This window comes from Pantherophis guttatus, chromosome 1 (genome assembly GCF_059756535.1).
Source record: "Pantherophis guttatus breed Tessera chromosome 1, ASM5975653v1, whole genome shotgun sequence".
Lineage (NCBI taxonomy): Eukaryota > Metazoa > Chordata > Lepidosauria > Squamata > Colubridae > Pantherophis > Pantherophis guttatus.
The window spans coordinates 293955716-293979550 of record NC_142063.1 but is presented as its reverse complement, the minus strand read 5'-3'; the positions used below and the strand labels follow the sequence as shown (position 1 = coordinate 293979550).

At 38.3% G+C, this 23835-nt stretch overlaps 1 protein-coding gene and 1 long non-coding RNA gene across 2 annotated transcripts; both read right to left on the bottom strand.

Moving 5' to 3' along the window:
- Positions 1-4178: 4178 nt before the first annotated feature.
- On the bottom strand, positions 4179-12144 carry SDE2 (spliceosome associated SDE2). Its single transcript, XM_034427932.3, has 8 exons — positions 11949-12144; positions 11151-11335; positions 10475-10592; positions 9304-9415; positions 7296-7465; positions 6646-6754; positions 5732-6083; positions 4179-5178 (listed from the first exon to the last, which is right to left on the bottom strand). Exons 2-8 carry the CDS (start codon positions 11256-11258, stop codon positions 4963-4965), a joined length of 1185 nt encoding a protein of 394 aa, XP_034283823.1. The 5' UTR covers positions 11259-11335; positions 11949-12144; the 3' UTR covers positions 4179-4962.
- A 5388-nt stretch (positions 12145-17532) lies between these two features.
- LOC117671424 (uncharacterized) lies at positions 17533-23500 on the bottom strand. The gene is made up of 3 exons (XR_004592856.1): positions 23418-23500; positions 22327-22450; positions 17533-17956 (listed from the first exon to the last, which is right to left on the bottom strand). It is a non-coding gene; the product is annotated as an uncharacterized LOC117671424 (long non-coding RNA).
- Positions 23501-23835: the final 335 nt, after the last annotated feature.

The window sequence follows — 23835 nt, the reverse complement described above, 5'->3', positions numbered from 1 at the left end:
GTTGTGCTCAATTATACAATCATCTTGCCATGGTTGTTAAGTGAATCCAGCTTCTCTCATAGACTTTGCTTGTTAGAAGTGCTCTGGGAAAGTCTCAAACGACAATATATGACCCTAGAACATTGGAACTGTTATAAATGTATGTCAGTTCCCAAGTGCCTGAATTTTGATCATGTGACTGCAAGGCTGCTGTGATGGTTTTGTAAGGACTGGTCATGTTATTTTTTCCAGTACTGTCATAATATTGAATGGCTATTAAATGAATAGTTGTACATCAAGGTTTATCTGTAGATTCTAATAAACTGTTTCTCCATAAGAAAGGGGTACAGTTTGCTTTTTGAGTTGCTCTCACATTATGCTTCTCTTTCTCCTTTTCTGGACTTTTCCAAAGGCATATTCTCATTTACTTTAAATTGCTCCTGTCCTATGCTTGATGATATCTTTAACCCAATTTAAGAATTTGTGTAGATTGAGACAATATGCAAGAGCTTGCAAGATCTGAACAGCAGGCAACCACATCCTTGAATTAGGTAATTTCCTACTGCTGGGAACTCCCACCTTCCATTCCAGGAAAGAAATTGCCAATCCCTTTTTCTTTTCTTTTCTTTTCTTTTCTTTTTTTCTTTTAAAAAAAAATATTTTTTTTTTCAAACATAAACATAAAATATATCTTTTAAGAATGAAGTCTTGATCCGGTCATAAATAGGTACAATCGTTTACATTTTTTAACAAACTCCATTCAAAATTTCCTCATTGCATCTTTTAAAATTACAAATCAAAACAAATTTTTTTAACATAAATTCTAACATCTTAATTTAGGCCATACTATTATATCACCACAAATCTTAATTCCCAAATAAACTCCACTCATTTTTATATCCAAATATAAATCAAAGTGCATTCTAACTCTTTCCTAAATTTTCTCCATTACTTCTTTTAACATCAATATCAAAACACAAATTTAAGAAATATTTTATCCTCTTGATCTAAGTATTTACCTTACTATTTTATCATCACAAATCTTAATTTCCAATATATACAACTCTATTTTTATTTCAATTTATAAATCAAAATTCTATCTGTATTTCTTAATGTCTGGACCCATTTCATCCAATCTTTAGATCTTAAACTTTGTCAATTTACACTTTTTCCTGTACATACAAGTGTGTATTGAATTTATGTATACAAAGTATCAAAAATGCACACATAAGTAGGCACAAGCTGCTGAAATTTTTTTCCCAACTGTTTCTAATTGGTTTTAGATCTACCTTTATTGCAAATGGTATAATAGTTCTGTCCCAGTAGCTGGAAGCTGTATGGGTTTGGATGGAGAGGAATCATTTCCAACTCAATCTTACCAAGACTGAGTGGCTGTGGGTGTTTGAAATTTTCAGATGAAATATTCCATCTTTCTATCCAGGATTGGGTTGCACTTCCCTCTTCAATCGTGTGTGTGTGTGTGTGTGTGTTCAAAAGCAGATGTTAGTTGTGGCAAGGAAGTTCTTTGTACAATTCCACCTGGTATGTCAGTTGACCCTTTCCAAAATGGGGGAGCCTTAAGACAGTTGCTCACGCCCTAGACCAGGGGTGTCAAATTTGATTTCATTGAGGGCTGCATCAGAGTTATGTTTGACCTCAGGGGCCTGGGTGGGCATGGCCAGTTTGATGTCACTCGTATCGGGAGTGCCTGTGGTGGCCCGAGTGCTCTGCCAGCGAAAATGGGCTCCCGAGTCCATTTTCGGCTGTGATGGCCTCCTACAGCCCTCTGCTAGCGAAAAGAGCTTGGGGGTGGCATGTGTGCTCCCCAGGTCCTGTTTACAGCTGCTACAGTCTCCTGCAGCCCTCTGGCAGCAAAAATGGAGGTCTTCACTGGCAGAGGGCTGCATCAGGCCATCATGGCTGAAAATGGGGCCTAGGAGGGCCGCAAGTAGCCCTCCCGAACTCCCATTTTTGCTGGTAGAGGCACCACAGACCAGTTCTTCACTGTTTCCAGGGCGGCCCCATAGACCAGATTTAAGCACACCATGGGCCACATCCGACCCCTGGGCCTTGAGCTTGACATCTCTGCCCTAGACACTTCACAGCTTGACTACTGTAATGTTTCCTACATGGAGCTGCATTTGAAGACCACCCAGTAATTTCAACTGACCCATAATGCAGCAGCACAAACAGTATGATCATGGTTTGGAATTTATTTATTAATCCTATATTCTGCTCTTCTGTTGTGGTCCGCCAGCAGCCTGTGGAGCTGGCAGCAGAGTCAGACACTGAGGAGGCTGGGGAGGAACATGGGCCAGTCCTGGAGTCTGGGGAAGGTTCGGACGAGGGCTCTGTGTCGGAGGCAGAGATGGGGCCAGGGCCATCTGAGAGTTATGTGTGGATTCCGGAGCCTCCAGTCGGATATCAGAGAGGCAGAGGAACAGGAGGAGCCTGTTCCTAGTGCGCGCATGCAGAGCTGCCAGAAGGAAAGAACAATTAAAACTAAAGGGACAACTCGGGAGTAAGACTGATTGGCCCCTCCCATAAGGCTTAAAAGAGGAGCAAAGGCATGTGGGCTCTTTGCAAGAAAGCAACATTGTTAATTCTGTTCCCAGTCGGCATCTGTTTGATTCTGGACTCCGTGGGGCTTTGCCAATAGATCTTTGGCAGAGTGTCAAGGGAGATAAAGGTTGGTGATTATCCCGAAGGACTTCTCCCGAAGGACTTTTTGCAACTAATTGGAACTCAGCTGTGAATGAACATAATTCACAGCTATTGCAATAAAAGGGGTTTTTGGGACTACTCGTGTGTTTTAATGACTCAGGAAGCCTAGGTCACAACACCTTCTCATCTAGAAATGTTACATGTATGCCATGTAACATTTCTGCTTCACAAGTTGCTTTGGTTGCCAATGTGCTTCTAGATGCAATTCAAGGTGCTGATTGTTACCTATAACGCATTACTTATATGGCATAAGGCCCTTACTTGAAGATCCACCTGTCTCCCATAATATCACTATAGTCAACTTGATCCCGCATGGTTGGTGCACTCTGATTTCCTTGAATTAAACATCATCTATTGGAATCCTGGAAGCATACCTTCTCTGTAGCAGCACCTGCTGCCTGGAATGAGGTTTCCTCCACTCCTATCACCCAAGATCTGGATGGCCCACCATTCTGTTCTATTATTGTTTATTATTTATTATTGTTTAGAAGAGCCATGAAGATCTGGCTCTTCACCTTGTCCTTTGATGAGGGAGAGGGAAGGGTGTCACATCCAGCTCCCAAACAGCTTTTATAAATTGCCACACCTAAACTATTTCAGTGCCAAACCATTGTTTGGAGACTGCTAACAGTATTTTAGTCAATTCACATTTTAGCAGTCTCTGAGGAAATCAGTTTTGTCCAACGAAAGCAGCACTTCATGTTTCTTTTATAAAGCAACAGTGGTTGTCTGCCTCTTTTAAGCATTGCTGGTTTCTTCTTGGCAAGTTTATCTACATGCATGTAGGCCTCTTCTGAATGCAGCTTTCCAGCTACTAGCTTCAGAAACACGTGTTGTTTGCACAGCCAATTCGCAAGACATAAACTTAATTGTACACATTTATCACTGTTATTAGAAGCAAACATAAAACAGAATTCTATACAGACATATATACATACATACTTATACGGAGCATCCCCCACCCAAGTCCTGCTATACTACCTCACTGAGTTCCTGAGAGGGTCGAGAGAAAAATGTTGGGAGTATATGCCAAAAATGTATGTTCCCAACGGGATCAGCCAAGGTATAAAGGTGCCCAATTAAAGCAAGAAGGCACCTTTGGGCATATTGTCATGAAGAAAAACTATCGATACGGCTGCTACAAATTGATGACTTGAGAAACAAAATCACCATCAGGGTGCAGCTGGATGGAAAACTATTTGAGAACCCCTGTAACCCAATTCTAACTTTATTAGAAAACAGGATGCGAGAGGATCAATAAACTTTGTCTGTTCTATATAATTTAATCCTATTTACACCCTCCTGTCTTCTAGGAGCTCATGGAGCACATAAAGCACTCTCCCCTGCACTTTTCTCCAAACAATTATCCTGTGAGATACGTTGGGCTTATAGTGAGTGATTGGTCTGAAGTCAGCATTGAAGGGGGATATGAACTTGGATATCCCTAGTTTTAATTCAAGACCTTCATCACATTGTTTTTGTTTTTTAGACATGGTACCAGCTTTTATTGAACAGATAATAGAAGAGAGATAAGAATGTTTATGTAGTTTATCCTAATACAATCCACATTTATATGATTGTGAGCAAATCAACCCTTGGATAATTCAAAAAGTAAGTGCCCAGTCTTTGTTATGAGCAAACTAAGATTTTAATAAACATTTGACAAAAAAGAAGAGTTTATATATAATCCCAATTTAGTTTATTGAAAGAACTATCCAGTTTTGACTGTTTAAAAAGGCCTGAACAATGTTTGCTTCCAAAGTCTGAATGTTATTACTATAGAAGCCGCCTGATGGGCAATTGCCCAGACCAATAGCAATAAGTTGTTCATCTGAATTCTTGTAGCAGTTACAAAGTTAAGTATTGATTGGAATACGTTCAACAGTGTCCATGTTTGATTTCAATTATCCGTATTAGAATATTGTATTTAATTTTTATCAAACACAATTACAATTTTATTAAGCCTTGCAAAAATGTTCTTAAAATATTGACTTCTTCAATAAACGTATACTGTTATGTTTGTCACTTAAACATGAATATAAAATATACTAATATTTTACTGAACAATAACAAATTTTAAAAAAAATAGATGTCCTTGAACAAGTACTTTTAACATTATCACAAAAAATATTGTTAAAAGCATTAAGGAGTATACAAATTTACACTGTATTCACTTTTGAAAGATAACATTATATAAAGCAGCAGAATGAAAAGAATGTTGTAAAACCTGGAGTATAAAAACAAATCATTCCACCATTTTTATTTTTTCTTCCCTTTGGAAGGCTTAGCAAACAAAGCAGGATCAATTTGATCTCTAGCCAAACCTCTCACCGAAAAAAGTCGTTCTGCTCTTTCCTGCAAAGTACCTCCACATTTCAATCCCAAAGTCAATAGTTCAAACTTTAGTTTGTCTAGTCCTATGGCTTCCAGTTCCGCAACAGAATTGAATTCCATCAGATTGACTCTTGTAGTATCCTAAGAATCAGAAACATACAACATTTTAAATATATATCTCAAAAGAAGAAAGTGATCTTTTGAATGTTAACTTGACTTAAATATTAAGTGATTCTGCAATGTCCACTTCTTCAACAAAATGGCTTTGGAGGGTGTATATGCCTTATTTTTTAAAAGTTTGTGAATTAGAATATTCCTGCATATGGGGCTAAACTAAATATAATTCAGTTAATTCTTATACTGATAAATTAGTCAGTTTATGTCTCCATTTTAGAGACTGGGGAAAAACTCTTCCAGTGAGGAATGTATATGCTCAATGGCTACAAAATATTGTCTAACTGTTAAAGAAAAAGAAAAGACTGGGAGATGAAGAGGAAATGGGGTTGTTTAAATTTTGAACAGCATTTCTTGTACTTTGATTTGGTTTTAATGTTACTCTTTGATGTAATATTGTAAAGTGACATGGATAATGAACTGCCAGAATGAAGTTTTCAAAATGCACTATTTATAAAGATATCTAATGGATTTAGGAAGAAAAAGAATTATATATTTAATCAAAAACAACCATACTTACTGCATGTTGAAGCGGACTTGCAGCTTTTTCACTACATGAGGCATTTGTATGCTTTTCTTCTTTCAGAATCTGTGTTGTTTTATGTTTCTCATTGGCTACAATTTTACTGAAAGTTGAATCTTCTTGTAGATCTTTTTTAGCATTCTTTGTTCGATCTTCTGACTTCTCATCAGAGTCTGAACTGCAATTTACAGAGTCCTCTGAATTCCTGGGAAACTCATTTAAATTGTCAGTCACACTGATATGGCTGCCAGATGATGTGGAGCATTTTCCTGACGTCCCAGGAGATTCATCTTCTTCATCGCTATTAGACTCTGAACTGTTAGGATCGTCCAACCCTTCTATACCTAACCTGTCACATTTAAGTGAATTTTAAAACATGAATATAATTTCACCATTAAACAAAATTGGTGATATAAAAGAACAAATCTGCCCCGTAATTATGGAAGAGGCAGACATTCCAAATATCAGAAATCCATCTAAGTACAATAGTGGTAAACTTTTACATTATATGGAATTTTAAAATATTTTTAAACAATCAGGATAAAGCATTCTGCCTGGCAAAAGAATGCCAAAAGACTCTTTCCAATAATTTCAATATTGAATTGAGAATTCCAATATTGAAAATGAGTATATCAGTAAAATACTCCTGGTTTTTTAACACAGCTTAGCTTCTAGTTTCACTGCAATACATTACATCAACAGAAAAAATCAGTGTACTAAACAGCTTTAGAATAATTATTGCCTCAATTCCAATAACATATGCTAGCAAGCAGAGGAAGCAAGAAAATCCCATTCCACAAGTAGATTACCATTTAGAATTTTTAAGGCGAGAGCCACCAATGTTAAAGAAAGCAACTCTTTTATTCTTGTCATTTTTATCAGATGGTTATACTTAAAACTGTGGTGCTTACCATAAACACCTTTTCTTCTCTGATGGTGGTCCGGTTCCAGAATCAGCGGGCCCTTTTCGACTCTCACTGCTTTCTGGGGAAACCACTGTGCTGGAAGAAGCTTGCATACCTAAAAATAGTAAAAGCAATCAGACTTCAGCATGTTAAATGAAATACAAACATTAAATCATTAAAACCAGGAATTTAAGGAAAAGATGAACTTTTAATCTTTTGCTTCATTCCTCAAATTAAGCTTATCTGTAACTTCTGACTGTTTGCTTAATTTATTATTAATCATCTGCACAGCTGACTGCATAATGCAAACATGATTGAGGGATGGGGAGTGGGAGAGGGTTTTCCATTATATTATTCAGGGAAGCTGAATTTTCTAACAACTGCTTTTCATGGCAGGGGTCAGTTAAAATCCAGTATCTATGGAGAATATCAGACTGGCCAAATTGCTTTAATATGGAAGCAGATGATACTGAAACAGGCAAGTAATCAAAGGCAGAGAAAACAAGAGGTCAGAGCCTGAAAACAAAAGGAGAAAAATACAGAAGATGTTCAATGTCTAGGGTTATCTTATCCACAGAGCATTTAATTAAAACATCTAAGGGCCCAATAATCCAAAAGTGCAATGCAGGACAGAGTCTAAACTATTTCAGCGCTACCTTTCAGGACAGAATCTTCAAGTCTCTCTGCCATTTCATGGCACTGCTGCTGGTAATCTGGGTTAGTAAAAAAATGCTTTGGTTCCACCAATTTGCGCTTCAGTCTTTCTAAACGCCTTTGTTCCTTGTCTGCTTCCCGTTCTGCTTGTTGTTTCACCCATTCGGCCATCCTGTAAGAAAGAAGGATCCATATTAAACTGGATCTAGTTCAATGGGTGAATTCAACTATGAAGTCTAAAACAAAGAAGCCCGAACAGTACAGTACAATGAGTGAGATCATCTATCTTTGGAAAGTCCTTGATGCTGAAACTTGACAAGTGACAGTATGAATACAATTTAGTGCCAGGTTATTTATGCATGCATTGAAAAGAAAGATGCAGAGTTTTTTTGCTCTGCACATTAATTCATTTTAATTCATTTCACTGTTATTTTTAATTTGATTTATTACAATTATTTTACTTTATAGTATTATCGTATGTGGCATATTTAAATCCTATGCCTCATATATATGGTAACATTTTCAGAAAAAGACAGGTTAAAGATTTTTGAAGAATGATTATTGCAAAAATGAAAATAACACATACTGTTTAATGTACATACAGAGAAACTTTTATCTAAATGGCCATGACGAGTCAACACCATCTTCATGACACAACAACTAGAGAGATAATTGTAAAAAAAAATAATAGAAAGCAAGGAATAGCAAAGCCTAAAATAGACAAGAATATATAGAAACAGAAAATGGTAAATTTAATGCTGTTAGTTGAAAACAAGAACTGATGATATGAACATTCATGTATCTAAGATATGACATGGATTTTAAAGTTATATAGTAAAAACAGAAAATAAATGAATGTGTATACTTTAGTCATAGGGGAAATCAGGTGAAGAATTTTTAATACATGCAAATACTTTTTAATACTTTTAATGTATGCAAATACAAATAGAAAAGATAGCATATGGAAGTGAAGGCTAACCTTTTCCAGACCGAGTGCCCAAAGTGCGCCCATGCGCCCTACTCATGCGCTTGCACCCTGCACCCCGCATGCACACGGGGGCCCCTCCACACGCCCCCATGCACATGCGTGGCAGAGACCCGAAGACCAGGGTCTCTGCCACGCACATATGGGCCAGAGCTGAACTGGGGCGCACATATGGACCAGAGACATGCGCACATATGGCCAGAGCTGAACTGGGGCGACATCTCAGGTGCCCAGAGAGGGAGCTGTATGCCACCTCTGGCATGCATGCCATAGGTTTGCCATCACGGGCATATGGTATGTGAGCAATGAATATTGTCATTAAAAGTAAAAATGACAATATGTAAGAGTATGCTTTTGCCCATTTTATTATGTAGAAGTGAAACTTGAGTATGTTAGGAGACAAAAAAGTAAGTTGAATGTAGTGGGAATGATGTGGTAAGATAAAATCGTAACAGAATAGCTGCTGAATAAATGTGAATTGAATACAAAAGTGAATGAACAGTACTTTAAATTGCTTTGGTCATAAGAAACAGAATAAATGAGAACTGGAAAGAAGACAAGAATATGAAGGAAAAGTGAATGGGTTGAAGAAAAGGGAAAATAATGAAAAGGAAAAAGCTGTGATTACATTAAGCTGAGATTCTCAAAAAGAAATCCAATATCAGTGGTTGAAAGAACAAAATGTAATTCATGAAGTACTGTATTGTATCAATATGTTGAAAGCAATTATAGTCTGCAAGGACAGGGACTATGAAGCTGATTAGTTAATAATATTGGTGCAAATGAGTCTTATCTCATTTATATTTATATTTCTTATCTTTACATTTATATTTCTTTATCTCAATATCTTAATTTCTTTGATTCAATTTATTTTACTCCATTTCCGATATCTGCATAATGTTGCTTACTGCAACAAACAATAGCATGATGGGTATCTATGGATGGATACATTATAAAAATATTTTTGATAAATCTATGCAATAAGAGCAAAATACATGTGTTTTCTACTTAGTTAAATGTCTCACGCTTTTTCATGGTTAACATCTCGAAGTCTCCTTCCACTGAGATCTCTACAAGCCTCTCGGTTTGTTGTCTTCTCAATTTGAGCACCAAGCGCTCGAAGCATAGATCCAAAACCTGAGAGGTAATTAAAATAGATCAGTAACAGGAATCTAAGTGTAAGAAACATTGACTCTCCAAGAATCACAACATGATGCAACACAAAAATAAATCCTTTTATATGTTGTTAGTCTGTTTTATCCAGATTCAAAAATCCTTCATTAGATAAAATCAAGGGCCTGGTGGCTCAGCAGACTAATAGCATTGTGATTAACACCAGCTGTCTGCAATTACTGTAAGTTCGAATCTCACCAAGCTCAAAGTTGACTCAGCCTTCCATCCTTTCTAAGGTAGGTAAATTGAGGACCCAGTTTGTGGGGGCAATAAGCTGACTTTGTATAAATATACAAAAGTATGAAGGCTATTGCTTAACGCATTGTAAGCCTCCCTGAGTCTCCAGAGAAGGGCGGCATATAAATCAATTAAAAAAAAAAAGTCAAAGATACAAATGAAAGGGAAGCTTTTAACCCCATTAGAGGTCCACTTCAGATGATTCTAAACGTTTTAGAACTGTGCACTAATTACTAGAAAATAATCGACAATGGGAAGTTATAAAGGCAAACTAGCCAGTACAAGACTATCATCTTGTTTTCTTATTGTCATAATATCTCAAACTACACAGGTTTTTAGCATAAAAACCTAGCATAAAAGACCTTTAGCATAAAAATATGGGCAATATATTTCCCTCTCCCCTTTTTAACTTATTTCTTTTTCCCTCACTGCACTGATGCATTGTATCTTCCACCCTTTATGTATTGTACAATGTATTATATATTGGCGAGTCTGGATTGTTTCCAAGTCTGTAGCCATTAAATGGGGATCCACAATCTGGATCCACTACTATATTTTTCAGGACTGAGTGCATTATAATTAAAAGAAACAAATTCAATCTCAATCATGGAACTTCAGTGGATAATTTGGAGTCAGTCACTAACTTTCATCCAAGCCAATTTCACATAATTATTGATGTGGAAACATTGGAGTTGTTTTATCTGTCATCTATAAGAAAGATGAGATAGTTGTCTAACAAATAAACACACAATATTGTTTAGTATGCAGAAGCAGTAGTGAACCAACCTCCTTTTCCACCACATAATCTTGGTTCCACGCTGTAAAGAGCTCCATCTTGTAGTACACCTTCAGAATTAATACATCGACCATTACACTTTACATAAAAGTGATCTTGAGGAAGCGCCTAAAAACAATTATTTTTTAAAAAGGAAAAGAGAATTATACTAAAATTAGAATATTTATCTCAAGACCTATTTAATCTATAGGAAAGAGCAACTGCATTAATTTCAAACTGTTTATTTAAATAGCACATTGGCAAATCACTAAACAGTAAAAGAAAGATTATTGTACAAAACCTAGTTCACCTACGTAGAACACCGTGAACAATACATTTTGTACACAAAGCCACGTTTCACAAATCACAAAAAGAGGGGGGGGAGGAAACCCCCTCGAAAACGTTTGAGTTTTATGTATACAATCCATAAAAAGCAGTGTCCCATCAACAACGATCACTATGGCCACGGATCGAGAATATCTATATTCATTTGCTAAACAAATATATAAATACTAGGCTCGGGAAAGGTGATTGATGCATCCGCTTCACCTGCGAAGGAGAAAACAAAACTACTCCTCCCAACTTGTTTGTTCTAAAGACGTCAATTATAAGAAACCAGACACCCACTTCTTGTATAGTGGGGAGCCCACGCCACCCACTTTTTTCATTTGAACGCTCATTATTTACCTGCGCTTGGCACCAGGAACGGAGAAAATCCCCAACCGACCAGCCTTCAGCCGGCAACGTCACACATTGCAGCTCCGAGGTCAACGGATTCCTCACCAACACCACCATTTTCTGACTTCCTATAACGACACGAGCAAACTCCCTGCTTTTCGGCAAGACGCAAGAAAGGAAAAACCCGGTGACGTCTACGAAGTAAACAGGAAGTCGGGCATTACAAATTTTGCCAACAGAAGAGTTCCTTTCCAGGTTCTCCTCAAACCACGTGACAGGGAGCGGTGGGGCTGCGTATGCGCATGCGTAGGGACTTTCCGTGGACCCTGCCTGAAGGAGAGTAATAAAGATGGTGGGGGTTGGGAATGTTAACAGCGGGGGGGGGGTTAATGGCGCTGCTGAGCGTCTGGAGCTACCGCTTTTCTTGCTTCACCGTTCCGCTTCAAGTTATTGCCCTTCTGAGCTCAGAACAGGATATTATCCGCCTGGTTTTCTTTGGCAGATTCGGTTCATCAACCTTCTCTGTTTTACATTCTCGTTCCTTTGCTCTACAACGCAGGGAAATTACTTCGCATTGCTTTATGAGGCAGAAGGCGGGAAAGTCCCTCGGTGCCGTTATCGTCATTGACGTTTTGCTTCTTAAAAGTGACCAAGCTGAGGCTGAATTGAAAATGCAACCCAGCGTACGAACGTTTGTAATTTTTTCCCCCTGGTTTCAGGCGCAGAAAATTAGGGCAGTTGTGATATTTATAAACCTGCAGTGGAGCGCTCTGTTCCTCCCTCCCCACCGCCCTTGCGCCCACATACTTCATTGTGTTATGTTGGTTTGCGAACGCCATATTTTCTACCAATGTCAGCTTGGGAGCAGCCACTCTCGGTCTCTTCAGGCGGTAGCATAGCGAATGAGGCGGCTCGTGTCACTCTGCCAGTTGCAACGGCGACAGGAGAAATGATTGCATTCGTCTGGGAGGCCATGCATATGCTCTGCTGACTCGAAGTTGTCGGCGTGTGTTAACTAACCGCCTTTCCTGGAGGCAGTTTAAACGCCAAGGCACGAAGAAGTAAACAGATGGGGGAAAGCGTACAACTCGAATTACACAGCTGCGCTCGCCAAGATGAGCCTCCTTCATCCCGTCATTTTTCCTCTTTGCAAATCCCGAGCATGTAAAGCCCGGCCATTCGGGTTTTAAAACAATGAAGCAGGGCACGGTAGTGTGCAGTTTTATAGGGCAGTAGAACAATATGCAGATAAAAGACTAACTTTCTAAAGACTACTTTTAGTGAGGTGTGGCTGGGTGCCCTCTCTGCAGTTAAAAGTTGATCTTAAAATAATGAAGACTTGTTATATTGCTGAGTACTGTGTAGGAAGAAACAATGATACACTTATTCAAAACAGCCAGTCTAGTTACCAAATATAGGAAAGATTCAAGTTCTAATGCTGAAAACATCATTTTAGAATTAATCCTTCCAAATCTAATCAACAATAAATATGTCATATAAAATAAATACTATGACTCTGAAAATCTTGACCTGCTATTAATCTTTCCAAATCTAATCAGGTAGTCCTGTGCTTATGACCACAATTGGAACCAGAATTTCGGTTGCTAAGTAAGGCATTTAAGCAAGTCACACCTGATTTTAAGATTTTTTTTTAACCACAGTTGTTAAGCAGATCATTGCAGTTGTTAAATAAATCATACTGTTAAGCAAATTCAGCTTCTCCCATTGATTTTACTTGTTCAAGGCCGACTGGGAAGTCATAAATAGTGATCACCTAACCCCCGGATTCTGCAACCATTGTAAATACATGCTAGTTGCCAAGTGCCCAAATTTTGATCATGTGTCTAAGTCAGGGAGCCAATAACTCAAAGAGCCATTTGGACCCGTTTCCCACAGAAAAGAAAACACCAGGAGCCACAAGGCACCCTTCCTGTGCCTGACTTTCTTGAGCAGCCACAAAACTAGCATATGTAGTTGAATTAAATGTTCTGTTTTCTTCTGAAACTTTTCTTGGATTTATTCATGGTTGGGCTACCGGGGGTTGAAAAGCTCAATAAATAGTGTTCCGGTGGGTGTCACACATTGGCGGTTGTGACACATATTTTGAGCGACGGAGCTGCAGCAGAGGGGTGAAAGAGCCACATGCGGCTCCAGAGCTGCAGGTTGCTGACCCCTGGTCTAAGTGGATGCTGCAAAGGTCATATGTACAAGGACTAGTTGTCACTTTTTTCAGTGTCATTGTAACTGCAAGAAGTCTCTAAAAAGTTACGTTTGATATGAATAAATGAAGTTGTATAGGAGTACCTATACATCTCAGGAATACTGTATTATCTATTTGAGGTGTTTAATAAAAGATCTGGGGCTGGTTCTTCAGTCTGTCTAAGGCAGGGCTGTCAAACTCGCGGCCCATGGGCCAGATGCATCATGCTGGCCACGGCCACTTTAGCAAAGGTGGAAAAAGTCCCGATATGTCACATGACACTGCCGTGACAGTGCAAGTTTGACAACCCTGATCTAAGGATTTGCATGTCATGTATTTTATTACCATGAAAATATATCAGACAATATCAGACATTTCAGGAAGATCTGAAGAGTTATGAAGTTCACAAATGGTGATCGTACAAAACAGCTTTGCAACCAATCCCCATATTTATGGCTGTTGCAGCATCCTACAGTCACATGATCACCATTTGCGAGCTTCATAACTGTCTTTTCACAAGAATTAATGGGAGAGAGAGAGATTATAGATAATATGTTATATTAGTTTATTGACTACCGTGTTTTCCCGAAAATAAGACCCTGTCTTATATTTTTTTGAACCCTGAAATAAGTGCTTGGCCTTATTGCCATATGCTCAAAAGCCCGATTGGGCTTATTATCAGGGAATGTCTTATTTTGAGGGAAACAGGGTACTAAGTAAGACCAAGTTGCTAAACTTTATGCTGGCTAGGGAATTCTGGGAGTTGAAATCCACACAATTTAAAGTTACTAAAATTGTAAGGTAAAACACAATAGCCTTGTAAATAACTTCACTCTGCTTCTCTGTTCCAGAAATATCTGAAAAAAGCCTTCTTCGCACCTCATAGATCACTTCCACATCATTACCACTACTAGCCCTCCATAGCTGTTTGAAGTTGGTACAATAATTGCTCCCAGTCTTCAAACGCTGAGTACATGTAGAGATTGCCAAGAGCCAACTCTTTCCTTCATTTCCTTCAGTCCTGTTAGTCAGTTGACTAACTTGCAAAAGTAATCAGTGTCGCAATCATAAGCCAATAATTAAACCTCATCCCCTTTCTACCAAAAAAAAAAAATGAATTGCTAATGTCCTAACTACTTAGCTATTATGAGAAGTTATGTGAGGGAAGATTATACATAAACATGTGGAGTATCTTATCATCCTTCCTTCCCTGCATGTAGAAGTCTCCAAAATAAGGAATTGTTTAATGGAGATATAATTTCACTAATCTTTCTTAAATGGTGTATCTGAGGAGCCCATGACACCCCAAGGGATTAGCCTGCTCCACTCACTCAAGCAGAAGGGGCCTGCTGTGGATCCTATTCAGTAAGGAATTCCGGCTAGAATCAAGACATTGAGCTTGTCGATCAGAAAGATTGGCAGTTCGGCGGTTCAAATCCCTAGTACAGGTCTCCTGTGTGAGCAGGGGGTTGGACTAGATGACCTCCAAGGTCCCTTCCAACTCTGTTACTGTTAAAGCTGTGGCACCAGCCCTGTGGAATATTCTACCACCAGAACTGAGAACTGCTCCCATCATTCTGTTTTTCCAGAACAGTATCAAAACTTGGATTTCCCAATTGGCTTGGGGCCCCAAGGGTGGAAATGGTTGATGAGTTAAGAGCTCATCCCCATGTCACCATCTCCATGGTTCTTGTTTTTATATAGTATTGTAAGTGTAATTTTAATTGATTCAATATTTATCTTTTTTAAAGTACTGTTTCTAAGCAATCCAGAATGGCCTTATTGATGAGAGGAGCAGCATATAAATTGAATAAATAAATTATTGAATTTTGGGTTTGCCTGTCAGTTTAAAACATTTAAATCTTTTCACCTTTTCTTGAAAAACTGACCCAAGAAGTGTATGCTTATGCATGAAAGTATATATGTACAGTAATTCAATGACCAATGAACAGTATTGTACAAAGGAACTTCATCTACAAACTTTACAAACTGGTTTCCTGTAAGTTTGATGTGGAGAAAATAATTACAATATATGACTGCTTAAATGTTCTAATTGCACACGGCTTCATTTATGGGGGGGTGGGGGTTGTCAGCTTGTGTCCACTAATAACTAAATGAAACCTTTTAAAATTCATCACATTGAACTGGCATAAACAAGGAAGGAATTATATATGATCCACTAAAAGGTCAAGGGTTAAATTCAATAATTTTCAGGATTCAAAACGTGATCTAGCAGGTCTGAACTTCAGATGTACTATCATATTGGCTAAATGTCTATGGAGATTCTCAGTCATCCAGGTTATGGTTGTCCCAAAGGTGCTTTTTCAAGAGGTAACTGGACTTTCTAGTATTTCTTTGTTTCTTTGAAGAAGTTTCACTTCTCATCCAAGAAGCAAAATGTCTTCAAAGAAATCCAGAAAGTTCAGTTGTCTCTTGAAAAAGCACCTTTGGGACCATCATACTGACTGCCTGACATGAATTTCAGAATGGATTATATTTCCTTATGTTCCATTATTTCTGTGGAAACAGCAAAAGTATCTGTAAGAAGGTCCAGTTGCCTCTTGAAACAGCACCTTTGGTCTATTTGTTAGAAAGGCTGCATACATCCATTTATGTTCATACAACTAAAAACTATTTGTAAGAAGTTAAGTTAAGTTAAGTAATACTTAATAACCTATTGCTTGGGATAAATGCATGTAGTCCTTGCTTACCAACTGTCTTGTTTAATGACTGTCTGAAACAATGATGGAAAACAAAATCTTTGCAGCTTATCCTTGTGGCCATCACAGCATTCCACGGTCATGTGATCACCATTTGCAATCTTCACAACCAACTTCCAACAGCAGACTTATTTATTAATTATTGTTTTTTGCCACCCATTTTTCCTATAAAGTGACTGGACAACAAATTAATGAAGAACACAAAAGTGAAGTCAGAAATTGCAGTCACATGTTGTCTTGATTAACAACTGTAGTGATTCATTTAACAGAAAAAAATAATATAATGCAGTCATATGATTTTTTTTACCTTAGTGACTGCAGCACTTAACAGAATTGCCAATCCCAATTATTCTCTATAACCAAGACTACATGAAAGGTTTAGATCTCTCCCTTCTTGCTTTTGCTTTTGAATTATCTTTACAGAGATTAAGCAGAAATATACCAGGTAAAGAGACAATTACTTAGCGTGCAAAATTTTATTGTTAATGAGACAAATATCAAGTTTTTTAACACAGTATTCTATACTTAATGGTTTCAATATTTACACAGCATAGCTGCAAAAGGTAGAACATTGATAAATGTCATTGAATTTGAAACATCTATAAAATATTGTATATTTGCTAAGCGTAATTTATAATTTCCTAATGAAATGTAACTCAGAATCCAAAAAAAATCAAAGACTATGATGTAAAAAACTCGTCTACATTGAAGTTATGAAAAAGGAATGTTTAGCTTGAAGGTGCACCTATCTGGGAGTAAGTCCCATCAAACATAGTTGGACTTGTTTGACTATCAAAGATTTTCTAAATTGGGGGTTAAAGTTTTAAAAAGTGTTCTTCATTGTCATGTAAATTGAAAAAGCATCATCTTTATGAACGGAGAAATTGGGCATGCATCTAATAGCACTGTATTCATCATTAGAGATGTAATAACCTAAATGAAGTAGATTATTCAGAAATAAGAGTTCAATGAAGTTTATTTTTAGATGAATGTAGTACAGAAGTTGGAAAGACTGCTGAATTCAACAGGTGGCAGGTTCATATGACATACTACAGTAATAATGATTATCCAAACTGGCATGGGATTGGATCTGGATTCCTACAGTAAGCGGAATTAGACTTGATAATCAAAATGGCCTCTTGCAAAACCTTGATTCTATCATATTGTTTTTTAAGAGCACAGTATACTACATGAACTAAATCACTATGGTTAGTATAGCATGAGGTGTGCAAAATAAATTTCTCAAAATAGATCTTTGGATATCAAATAAATTGTCCTAACCTTACCAAAATATTCTGATGCAGTTTCAATCCTTTCAGAAGCATCTTGAATTCAAGATGATTAAATTTAGAAGTTGAAACAAGATTTTTGAATTATGATGTATTCAGTAAACTGTGCTTCAACAATTATATTTTAGCCCAATCTGATTCCAGCGTGTCCTTTCCTGGTCCACAGAAACCACAGACACAGGTAAGTCTTTTATCTTTATTTCAAAGGTTTTGAAACAGAACTCTAATGGCACAAAGTTTGAACAAACAAGAAGACAGCTAAGGAGTTGAATACAATGAGATAAACAGAGTAGTCACTAATGGATCTGTGAGGCACACAGCTCTCCTTATATAGGGGATATGTGACACTGATATGTTCCTTTTTATGGGGCAGATTTTTTTCTGGCCAATAGTCTTACTGAGCACCTTTGTTCAGTGGGCCCTTGCATTGGGGAAAATATTAGCTCCGCCTCTTGATCTTCTGAGCCCAGCAATAGCTGCCTCTCCTGGTTGCTAGGCAACTTTTCCAGCTGAATTTCCTGAGGCTGATGTTCTTCTTCATCTTCTTCGTCTTGAGATAGCCATGACACAATGTTAGAAAGAAATCTTACCTGGTTCATTTCCAAGCTGGAAATAAAGAATGCAGGCAGTTACTTGAATCAGAGGTGAAGTTTATTCCGAGACTGCAATACACAATCAGCTATTGGAGGCGGCTGTGGCGAGTCGTCTCCCATAAGCCTTTTATATAGGACTATGATGACCTATAAACCCATGATCTGTTTGGTCATCCTTTTAGATATATTTCTTATTCCAAACTCACCACTGTGCTCTTGCCATCAGCTACAGTCATGTGATCCCCATTGACTTTCTCCCTGCCAGCTTCCTAGGTTTCCTCATTGACTTGTGGGAAGGTATCAGGGAATGTTGTAAATGAGTATCATGTGACCCTGGCAGCACATTGCTGACACTGAAATGGCAACAGCTTTCCAGAATTTATTTCCCACAGGTATAATGGTTCTCAGCATTCAGTAAGTTAGCTCATTTGAAGTACCTTAGTTGGAAATGTTTTGCTCCATTTCGCCCAGTTAAAGATTGTACAAACACAAGAGTTTTAGTAGTATATAGACAACTTGCCTTTATTCCTCAAAAGTGTGCAAAAGCACACTCTAGGAATTCCATGAGAGTGCACTTAGCTGGCATTCTCAGAGGTGGCACTCTGCAGTCAGACATCCTGCTGAATTGTGGTTTCAGCATTTGTCAATTGAAAACTGTAATCACTTTGAGGAAAGGCCTTTTTTTTTCTTATTTGATCAAAGAGATCTCAGATTAAGATCAGAGAGAGAGGAAAGTTCACCTGATTACATTGGTATTTCCTGTTGCATTTTTAAATCTTTGTCTAGACTTATTCTAATTTGTGATTTTAAATCTTCTCCTCTTTGAGGCAGGAAGACTATATGGTGGGAGGACTTGATTTCCTTCCCACATCAGCCACTGACTTCCTTTCAGCTATTATCCATTTCCAAGCAGCCAAACCTTTGCAACAGCTCACTTGTACTTGTTGGAGGCAATAGTTTGTTACCTGCTTCTGACTCATCCCCCTGGCTGTTTGGCATATCTGAATACAACGCTGACTTTTTAAAAACACAATTGTTTTTTAATAATGTTATTATAACGGAGTATACACATGGATGAGATATGACCTGGAGTCTTGCATTTCCTATTTCCAAATCTTCCTACAATTCTGCTGTTCCCTTCCTGCAATTCCTGAGCAGAACTGGCTAAATAAAGTTTTACCAATCACTTTACTTCAAATAAATAATCACTTCCACTTTATTAGGGAAAAGGTAAGTGCCCCCACTTTTCTTTTAATAGCCTGACCCTGCAGGAAGGCACATGCTACAGGCTAGATCCCTTTCCCAGAATGAACACCACTAGTTCATTAAGAATTTACATCTTAGTTATAAATAATACAGTCAGACACTCAGAAGAAATTTGAAAATAAAAACAAGGGATGATCAATTGCTATCTGATAAAGTTAATTTTGCTTTTAGCTCAAGGTCTATCTATTTCCTCAATCCCTAGTTCCTCCCCCCCCCAAAAAAAAACAGGATTACAGGCCCATATTTCAATTCATAAATTAAAACAGAATGAATACCAAGTAAGCGATTCTAGCTTTTTGCCCAACTTCACGACTTTTAGCCCTGTTTTTTTTCCCTTGCTTTTTGGCAGCCTCACAGGAAATAAAAATACAAGACTAAAAGGACAAAGGCAACATGGAGGCCTCCTTTCCTCTTAACGTTATATTCTTCTTACATTTTGCTTCTGTTGTTAAATGCTGTATATAGTTCTTTGGGACTGGAGTGGGTTGTATGAGTGAATGAGCGAGCAAGCCTGGATGGACAGGTCAGTTAATTTCCCTTTACTCTTTCAGTATCTGGACCCTTTGAAGTGGAATTTCCCTATGATCACTAGAATTACAAAACTAATAGGCTTGATGGGATGATAACCAATCAATCTTTTATATGTATTTCAGCATAAAAACAAGTTGAGAAATGAAAATACAAAGTTTTTTCAGAAAATAACTATAGTTTAAATGATACTAAGCAGAAATATTAATATTACTATTAATTACCTTCAATTCAGTGGTGTATTAACCATTAAGCAGATTAAGCACATGTTTAGGGCACCAGGCCCAAAGGGGGCACCACAAAGTTGAGAAAGAAAAAAAAACCAATTAAGATTGGTTCTTCGTTTAAAGGAGGGGGGCACCAAGATTTGTCAGTGCTTAGGGCACCACTGCTTTGCCACTGCTTCTTGCAGTGGATTGATTGGGACTAATAAATGTCTGTGTGTATACAGAATACACTCATATGAGGCAAACATAGGAAATTTTGATGTCTTTATTATTACAGTCTTTGACTAGTATTGCAAATAAGAAAAGGAAAATAGATTGTTAGAAAGCCTCCTGCCAGCAATTTGTCATAAACAGCAAAACAACACAAACTAAAACTTATAAAGTTATAAAAGTTTCTCAAGTCATATTCAGTGTTCTTGGCAGCAGTACAAGAGGTTCGCTATTGTCCTCTTCAGGGAAGGTTTTTTCTGATTTCTCAGCCTAGTTTATAACCCTGCGATTTCCTAATGGTTTCTCATCCAAATTGATCTTATCTTTCATAACTTTCTGATAATAAGCTAGTTTGGGCTAAATGCTATTACATATGCTGTATAACAGTGGTCCCCAACCCCCGGTCCGCGGACCGGTGCCGGGCCATGGAGTACCTGGCACCGGGCCGCACAGCGGCCGGGGGACATGAACGCTGCAGCGCAAAGGCTCCTGGGCCGTGCGCAAAAGCTCCTGGGCCGTGCGCAAAGGCTCCAGGGAAGAGAGCCCCGCGCAGGTACGCACGTGTGGCCCAAAGCCCCCACCCCTGCGCGCGCTCAGCGGGCCACAGTAAAATTATCAAAGGCTGATTGGTCCGCGGCGATAAAAAGGTTGGGGACCACTGCTGTATAATATATATTCTATAAGATTAGATTATATTGTAATATCACAAACATTGTAATGACTGCAAAAAAGAATACTATTACATATTAAAAAGCACTCTTTCCAAAGCCATTGTAACTCTGAGCAGTAATTAAGTGAGGACTACAAGATAGCACTTTTTATACTGAAATTGGAGAGATTATACAATTCTCAATGTGCAAATAATTTCCATATATGGAATTATGTGTGAAAAAAATCTGGTGAATACCAACTTCATAGAAATATAAAATGGCTGGACATGATCCTATCTTCCATATAAATACAATACAGATAGTCATAATTTAACAATCATTCAGCGGCCATTCAAACTTATGACAGCTCACCCAAAAGCTACTTATGACCCTGTTTAAAAGTTATTTCTACTGTCACTCGCATCCCCCACCTCACCAACCTCATCCTGCTTTGCTGGGTCCCTGCAGGCCTTGGGCCTGCTCCGCACTCCCCCAACACCCATTGCACACTTACCTTTTGAACTTCTGTGGACTTCATGTTGGGGAAGGAGAGCAGGCCACTCGTCTCTTGGTTGCGTAGCTGTCTCCCAGAAACAGCTGTCATTTTCAGTCTATCGACAATTACTTGCAGTTGCTCTGAAATGGCAGCCACTTTTAGGAGGCCCCATGCCATGTCTATGGATGAATTATTCCATTTTGATTCCCTAATAGTGTCAGTAGAGTGCTGAGGAAAGCTCCAGGGATCTTCAAAAGGTAAGAACGCAATGGATGATAGAGGTTGGGGAGGAGGCCTAAACTCTGTGGGGAGCCAGTGGGGGTTACTTCTTATTGACACCCTTAGGTGATTGTAGCCTCTATCTTGACTTTTTTGTCTCTATCCTCTGACATACAGAGGATCTCGCTCTTGTGATCTGGTGAGATCCGGCCATAAATGGCATGAATTGATTTTAAATTGACAGGTTTTAAATCATGGGCCAATTTATAAATTATTTTAACTCTATTTTTAACTGTAATGTTATGTATAGATGTTTTTATTTTGGCTGTTCACCGCCCTGAGTCCGAAAGGAGAAGGGCGGTATAGAAATTTGAATAATAAAATAAATGAATGAGTTTTTAATGTTTTTAATTTTTCAATGTTTTTTTATAATGATTTTTTAAAATGTATTGTGAGCCACCCTGAGTCTTCAGAGAAGGGCGGCATATAAATTAAATTAATTAAATTAAATTAAATTAAATTACAGTTAATTGTTGCTCAATGGTTCATTCTCTTTCAACTCTGTCACATGAAAATAATTTTGCCAAGATTACCTCTGAAGAATGACTGTTTCAAATACATCTAAGCTTCTGCTTGGGTTGTTATGATAGCAAGGGTCATCTTGCTACCTTGTTGTATTTCTGATGGCTTTCCATTTTTCCAATCTTTTCCAATTTTTCTTAACTTCACATCATCTGTTCAAAATACAGTACTGTACCTAAACCATAGGTTCATTGTTACAACTTACAGTTCAATTATTCTTTCTCCTTGAGTTTCTGGTCAACATTTGAATCTCTATGTTTTCTGAGACTGCGGCTGCATTTTCTGGAACTCATTCCAGTGTTATAGGTGTTCTCCTCAGCTGTGTATGTCTGAAAAAGTTATTGGATGAGTCTAATTATATTTTGGTACAGTATGGAGGAAGCCCCTATATTACAGAATCATAGGACTGGAAGAGATCATTTAGGCCACAAAGTCCAAGTTACTATTCAATGCAGGAGTGCAAATTAAAGCATCAAAGCCTGATGGCTGCCCAACCTCAGCTTGTACACAGCCAGCAAAAAAATAAAATAAAAAAACCAAACCACCTTCTTCCTAGGTTCTAAACACCCAACTGCCTGGAAATTTTCCCCATCATTCAAACAGAATATGTCTTTTTTTTTTTAATAACCCAGAATTATTATTTAGAATCCTGCTCTTGGCTGATACTGAATAGATAGTGTCTGTCTGAAACTCTTTTTCACATGTGTTACATTCACAGTGTCACATTCCCCCTTAACCTTCTCTTCTCAGGAATAAATGTACTATGCCTCATTTTTCAGGAGTTCAAGTGCAGATCCCTTGTGAGATTAGATATGCTTAAAATTATTAATGTTAATTATCTCACTTATCACTATACCACATTAACTCTACCTATACATCTTTAGGTGGAAATAAGCTGTTTGAATTGAGTTTGTGCAACACCAGATTGCAACTATCCTTTCTGTGTTCAGCTTTTACATTCAGCTCGGGGTTGTTGTTTTTTTCATGTTTATACCAGCATCACGTGGGATTGTTTTCCCTGCAGTACTAAATACCTTCCCTTACAATCAGCTCTGTGCATCTGGAACCAGCAGCCCTTCCCGTTTCTGGCAGAGCTGAGAAACGGGACTGAGCTAGAATGGCCGACACCTCTGGTGTAGGTCAGAAACAGACAAGACTTTTTCCCCTCGGTAATTTATAATTCAAGCTATGAGGGCGAAGAAGCTTCCAACAGCAATATGGAGACATTCCCTTTCTGTGAAGTGGAACTTCAGAGATCTGAGATAGAAAGGGAGCTTATTTGTTTTTTAATCATACTTTGATTACAATTACTGCTGAAATATTTTAGCAGTTCTTTTCCATCTCCGGCAAACCCGGAATGTCGGAAAACTAACGATTGCATTCAGCCTGTGCGCCACGGTTTTCATTCAAGGATAAACGGAGGCTGTATTACTTCCTCTGAGCCTGTCAGAGATCGCTTTTTTTTCTCTATTGAGGCAGACATAAACGTGCGCTGCAGAGGCTTCCAAGCGCCTGCGCTAAACTCCTGCCGAACGCTGGAGCAACTACGGAATGAAAAGCTCCGCCCAGGGCGATGTCCTAATATGGAAAGTAACCCCTCGGGTGACGTCATGGGCTCGCTGTGCTCTAATGTGGGGCAGGTTTTCTGCTGAATGACTGGCTGCTTGGCAGTCGGGAAAGACTGTTCCAGGAGCTTTGGACGGCTTCGTTGCAG

Coding starts and splice junctions, on each gene's coding strand:
- SDE2 (XM_034427932.3), bottom strand. CDS start 11,258: ATGGTGGTGTTGGTGAGGAATCCGTTGACCTCGGAGCTGCAATGTGTG. Junction 6,755..7,295: donor TGAAGATTCTGTCCTGAAAG/GTAGCGCTGAAA, acceptor TACTATTTTTAG/GTATGCAAGCTTCTTCCAGC. Junction 6,084..6,645: donor GAGAAGAAAAGGTGTTTATG/GTAAGCACCACA, acceptor TAAATGTGACAG/GTTAGGTATAGAAGGGTTGG.